General features: G+C 50.2%; 1 protein-coding gene across 7 annotated transcripts in view; it reads right to left on the reverse strand.

Annotated features, from left to right (window-relative positions):
• Positions 1 to 5,653, reverse strand: part of PRTFDC1 (phosphoribosyl transferase domain containing 1) — a 71,376-nt gene extending 65,723 nt beyond the window's left edge. For 5 of the 7 annotated variants that reach the window (XM_045008118.1, XM_045008115.1, XM_045008119.1 and 2 more), the window contains exon 1: positions 5,367 to 5,509. In XM_045008118.1, the coding sequence (XP_044864053.1) occupies positions 5,367 to 5,426 (60 nt within the window). In that variant the 5' untranslated portion in view covers positions 5,427 to 5,509. Of the gene's footprint in view, positions 1 to 4,337; positions 5,135 to 5,366; positions 5,510 to 5,603 lie in introns of those variants that run through there. The other 2 variants (XM_045008121.1, XM_045008120.1) reach the window with 2 other exon arrangements.
• Positions 5,654 to 6,000: the final 347 nt, after the last annotated feature.

The raw sequence follows: 6,000 nt of genomic DNA on the forward strand, positions 1-6,000 counted from the left end.
TCCCTCCCCGGGACATGGACTCAGCAATGAGGCTGCACCCAACCTGACAAAGCGCAAGGATACAGCCTGGCCCAGAAACACCCTTGGGCCCTGCCCCTCTGTGTGGGCAAGCAGGCTCAGCAAGGCAGGAGCCAAGTCTGGAGGGGCTTAATGTGGGGGGATCCAGGTGTGGGTTGAGAGGGTTCTGTGTGGGGCAATCTGAGTGCGGGTGGCTCAGTGGGGGATCTGGGTGCGGGGGGGATCAAGATGCACATGGGCCTGTTGGGGGGGTTACGGGTGCAAAGGTAATTGGAATCTGCAGCAGGGTCCAGGTGAAGGTGGTTGGGGCTCAACGGGGGAAGAGGATAGAGCTCAGCGGGGGGGTCTGGGTGTAGGGGGCTCAGTGGGGAGTTCAGATGCTGGGGGAGTGGGGCAGGGATCCAGGTGTAGCTGGTTGGGGTTTGGTGGGGTGGGATCCAGGTATGCATGGCTCATCGGGGTGGTCCAAATGCAGTGGGAGTGGGGCTCATCAGGGATGGGTCTGATTGCAGGGAGGGTGATGCTCAGCAGGAGTGTCTGGGTATGAGGGGGTCTAGATGCATGGGGGTTGGGCAGATGCGGGAGCAGCTCCCTGAATAGGAATCCCTCCTCCTGCAGCTAAGGAGCAATGGGTGCAGGAAGTGTGTTATGGGGGGGCGGGAGTTTGCAGAGCTTCCTGCAGGTGGGAGAGAAATCTGGGGGTGGATCAGACTCGGCCCCGGATGCTGTGCAGGGCAAGAGGAAGTCTTGTCCCCCGCAGTTCAGCAGAGACTAGCCGCTGAGCCCAGCCAGGTCTTACCCAGTCCCGCCTCCTGCCCCACAGTGATTTCTCTCTCTGCTGGCTGCCCTGGGATCCTGAAACATCGCTCTTGTGGCTTCCCTTTACTCCCCCATCAGGAAGTCATTTTTCTGCAGGGAAGCAAAGAAATCTGCAGGGGGACATCAAGTCTGCACATGTGCAGTGGCGCAGAATTCCCAAGGGAGTTTTGTATTGTTCAAACACATGAATATCAACAAGAAGGTTGAAGAAATGGTTAGAGAACTGCTTTTGTGGGGTACAGTGTACATTTCTGCTATATAGAATCCTCAACTAAAGAGTAAAAACTAACTACTGCAAGCAGATTCACCTACTACAATAAAGAATCATAAATCCTTCACAAATAATTTGCATATCAAAATGTGTTGATTGCTGACCTATTCTATTACATTAGCATCTTTATGAGGATTCTACTTTCATACATTGCTATATTTATCTCTGGCACCAGTCTGGTGATGCTAAACTACACCTTGAAGAAATATTATTTGTCTAAGAATGGTTACTTTACGTCTACTAAGGGTATGTCCCGACTACCCGCCGTATCGGCGGGTAGCGATCGATTTATCGGGGATCGATATATCGCGTCTCATCTAGATGCGATATATCGATCCCCGAACGCGCTCCCCATCGACTCCGGAACTCCACCGGAGCGAGCGGCGGTAGTGGAGTTAGCAGGGGAGCCGCGGCCGTCGATCCCGCGCGGTGAGGACGGGAGGCAAGTCGGAATAAGATACTTCGACTTCAGCTACGGTATTCCCGTAGCTGAAGTTGCGTATCTTACATCGACCCCCACCCCCAGTGTAGACCAGGCCTTAGCTGCAGCAAAAACATCAACTTCCTAGAGAACTGTGCCTGGCTCAAAATCATCATTTGCTTGCAATTAATATTTAAAAACTGAAAATAAAGGGCATGACCCAAAGACCACTGGAGTCAACGGGAGTTTTTGCACTGACTGCAATGGGCTTGAATCTGGTCATTAAAAAAAAATACTCAATATCGTTACTTTACGTCTACTTAGCTGCAGCAAAAACATCAACTTCCTAGAGAATTATCAGAGGGGTAGCCGTGTTAGTCTGGTTCTGTAGAAGCAGCAAAGAATCCTGTGGCACCTTATAGACTAACGGACGTTTTGCAGCATGAGCTTTCGTGGGTGAATACTCACTTCTTCGGATGCAAGCAGTGGAAATTTCCAGGGGCAGGTGTGTATATATAAGCAAGCAAGAAGCAAGCTAGAGATAACGAGGTTAGATCAATCAGGGAGGATGAGGCCCTGTTCCAGCAGCTGAGGTGTGAAAACCAAGGGAGGAGAAACTGGTTCTGTAATTGGCAAGCCATTCACAGTCTTTGTTTAGTCCTAAGCTGATGGTGTTAGGAGACTCTGGAAAAATTCCACCATGATTTCAACAGCTTCCACCCCTCCATCAACCTCAGCCTGGACCTATCTACACGGGAGGTCCACTTCCTAGACACCACGGTGCAAATAAGTGGTGGTCACATTAACACCACCCTATACATCACCTGCACGTCCACCAATGTAATATATGCCATCATATGCCAGCAATGCCCCTCTGCTATGTACATCGGCCAAACTGGACAGTCTCTAAGGAAAAGGATAAATGGACACAAATCAGACATTAGGAATGGCAATATACAAAAACCTGTAGGAGAACACTTCAACCTCCCTGGCCACACAATAGCAGATTTTAAGGTGGCCATCCTATAGCAAAAAAACTTTAGGACCAGACTTCAAAGAGAAACTGCTGAGCTCCAGTTCATCTGCAAATTTAACACCATCAGTTTAGGACTAAACAAAGACTGTGAATGGCTTGCCAATTACAGAACCAGTTTCTCCTCCCTTGGTTTTCACACCTCAGCTGCTGGAACAGGGCCTCATCCTCCCTGATTGATCTAATCTCGTTATCTCTAGCTTGCTTCTTGCTTGCTTATATATACACACCTGCCCCTGGAAATTTCCACTGCTTGCATCCGAAGAAGTGGGTATTCACCCACGAAAGCTCATGCTGCAAAACGTCCGTTAGTCTATAAGGTGCCACAGGATTCTTTGCTGCTTCCTAGAGAATTGTGCCTGGCTCAAAATCATCATTTGCTTGCAATTAATATTTAAAAACTGAAAATAAAGGGCATGACCCAAAGACCACTGGAGTCAACGGGAGTTTTTGCACTGACTGCAATGAGCTTAGATCTGGTCATTAAAAAAAGTTACTCAATATCATTCCACATTTTCACGGGAAGAAGGGATTACATACATCCTCAAAACTTCAAGGTTTTTCATTAGGGGGCAAGTCTTGTTCACAGTAACACAGTTGCAGAAGGCCTAACAAACCTATCGATGTGTTTAGAGAATTCATATTAGGAACAAATGCTGTGCCAAATCAGAAAAAAATTGGTGGAGAAATAAATGATTGAAAATAGAAACACATACAGCAATATTTGAAAGCTATCAGTCAAAACATCTGGGGTGAAAATCGGGAAATACCTTATAATCCCCATCTACTGAAATACACTGGACTGAAAGAACTTTCACAAGGGAATGGAAAAATGGTAATTTTGTTTTAAAAAGTGGGGCTCTCTTTTAAATGTGGATTATATGAGAACATTGTTTATACACAGTAGGTAATTTTAATTTATGTATGTAATAAGGAACCAATTCTGGTTTCACGTAAATTTGTGTGATCGGGCAAGATGAATGTGAGAACCATAACATTTTTTATCTTTCATAAATTTAAATTCACAATCATAATGTTGCATTATGATTCTTTTTTTGTTTTCATGTGTGTATGGAACAGAAGAAATGAAGTCATTACAAAGCCCATCTCCTTTGAAATGTCTCCACTTTGCTCCAGTGCTAACGAAGTCATCAGCTTTGTAATAGCATTTATTACAGAGATTACCATCTAAATGGCCAACATTAGTTTAATTTAAGTACACCAAGGGCCTAGCTCTAAACTGTAAAAACACTTGTCAGGGGACACACTTATAACACAGTAGCCCCACCACAGTTTTGTGGTGTACACAGGACTTGTCCAAAGTTTTAGTTAAATCATGGCTAATAATCTCTAATCTTGTTCTGGCACTTGGTTAAAACATTGATTGGTCACAAGTACACTGTAAAATAAAAGTATTTCAACGTGTTTTTACAATGTGGATAGGCCCAAAGAAATACACATTTTTCCCTTTTGGAAACTTATCTTATTCATTTACTATTATCATAACTTATAAAGCCCCATAGATATTCATGGTGCTTTCTAAAACACATAGTTTGTGCAGTTCACTACCATCTTCTGTGCATAGAAGATGAAAAATAAGAACCCAACAGTGTGTTTTTATCACTAGGTTGTTTCTACAGCAAATGCAATTGACAATTGAATCCACAAGCCAAGACAATTCCATGTTTCCATCTAAAAATCAGTAGTCCTGTAATGTTTGGCAATTTTCCTAGTTACTGCTCAGCTTGCTTCCAGCACACTAAGGGCACACATACATCATCACTGCTGCAGCCAGAGGGCACGGACACAAAATCAAACTTCCCCAGCTCCTGATGAGCTGCTAGGACTTCTCTGGAGCAGCCACCCACTCACAAATACTCCATACAGGGAAGGGTGATAAGAGTGGAATATGGTGTGCGGCAAAGTAGGTTCAGAGATACAAAGACAGAACACAGGACTGGGTCAATGGAGCAGGGGTGAGGGAGCAAACGGAGATGGTGGAGGATGAATCACAGAACTGTTGGCGTAAGGCACAGCAGAGCAGATGGGAGTAAGTAGTACAAGTTGGGGGAGGCAGCCGGGAAGGAGACATCAGGCAAAGCCGGAGTATTGAGATGTAGAAGGGTTGAGTGAACAAATCTGGGACTAGAAACAGGGCAGAAGGGAGAAGCTGAGGGATCCCGGTGCAGGGAAGTAAGGCTGTTTAGAAAAGATGAGGGTAAGGGTAAAAGGACCAGGGAAGAGGAGGGGAATCAAGGCCCAGGACAGGATGAGATCAGGGTATAGGGCGGAAGGGCCAAAGCACAAAGGCCACGGGGAGAAGATGTGGGGGATGGGGAGAGGCCAGGGTGCAGCAGCAGACGGGCCCAGAGGGAAGATGGTAGCGGAAGGTCGGGGAGGAGGAATGAGGGGGCGCAGTGGGGGTCTGGGCACACAGGCTGTGAAGAGGAGACGATGCGGGCGAGGAGCGGGGCCTGGCCGGTAGATGGGGAGCGGAGGGGACTCCGCTCAAGGCACGGGGCAGGAGAACAGGGTGGGTACCCAGGGCCATGAGAGGCGGGGCGGCGGAGGGGAGCGTGTCCAGAGGACGAAGGGCGGGATAGGAGACATGACAGGAGGCGCCAGGGGCGGGACCGGGGGTGCCCACGCCAGCCCAGGCGGCTCTTTCACTGCTCCAACTGCGGCAGTTGGGGCGCGCGGCGGGAAGGGGAGCGGCGATGGCGAGGGACCCCCCCCCAAGCGGTCTGGGGACTGCGGGCAGCTGCCGTGGCGCCGCCCTGGGCTGGGGGGAGCTTTTCCTTTACCACAACCCCGCGGCCGCTGCCTGTCTGCGGCGCCGCGCTGCTGCCGCCCTGCCTGGCCATCTTCCCTCGCCAGCCCCAGAGGAGCGGCGCGGAACCGCTGCAGCCGCTGGGGCGAGGAGGGGGGAGGCGGCGCTGCTGCTCTCCGGGTGGGGGCCGGGAGGGAGGCGTCGGCCTGCAGGGAGCGAAGGCCGCCGCGTGCAGCAATGGGGGCCCCCTTGCGCGGAGGAGAGGTGTTACCCGCCGGGCCTCTACCCCTCAGCCGGCCCGGGCCGCTCCTGCCCTTCCCGTGGGGGTTGAGGAGACCCCTCCCCCGTCCCAGCTCCTCACTCAAGGGGCAGCGCCCCGCTGAGCATGCGGAGTTCAGCCCTTCCCCCAAACAGAGGGAGGATGGGGCATTGGTCCCACGGAGGACTCTCCCCCCCCCAACATACAGTGTACAGGCCCCTCAATAGGGGTTGGGGGCATCATCCCCATCCTGGTGCGCATATATAGCCTGTGGCCCCTGCTGGAGAGCCCCCAGCATAGTGGGGTGTGGGGCTAACTCCACTAGGGCCTCATCCTCCCAAGCATGGAAATAGGCTCCCTGGAATAAAGTAGTGTGTTAACGCAACTCTGACCCATCCAGAGGGTTGTA

Source organism: Mauremys mutica, chromosome 2, assembly GCF_020497125.1.
Source record: "Mauremys mutica isolate MM-2020 ecotype Southern chromosome 2, ASM2049712v1, whole genome shotgun sequence".
In the NCBI taxonomy this organism is placed as follows: Eukaryota; Metazoa; Chordata; order Testudines; family Geoemydidae; genus Mauremys; species Mauremys mutica.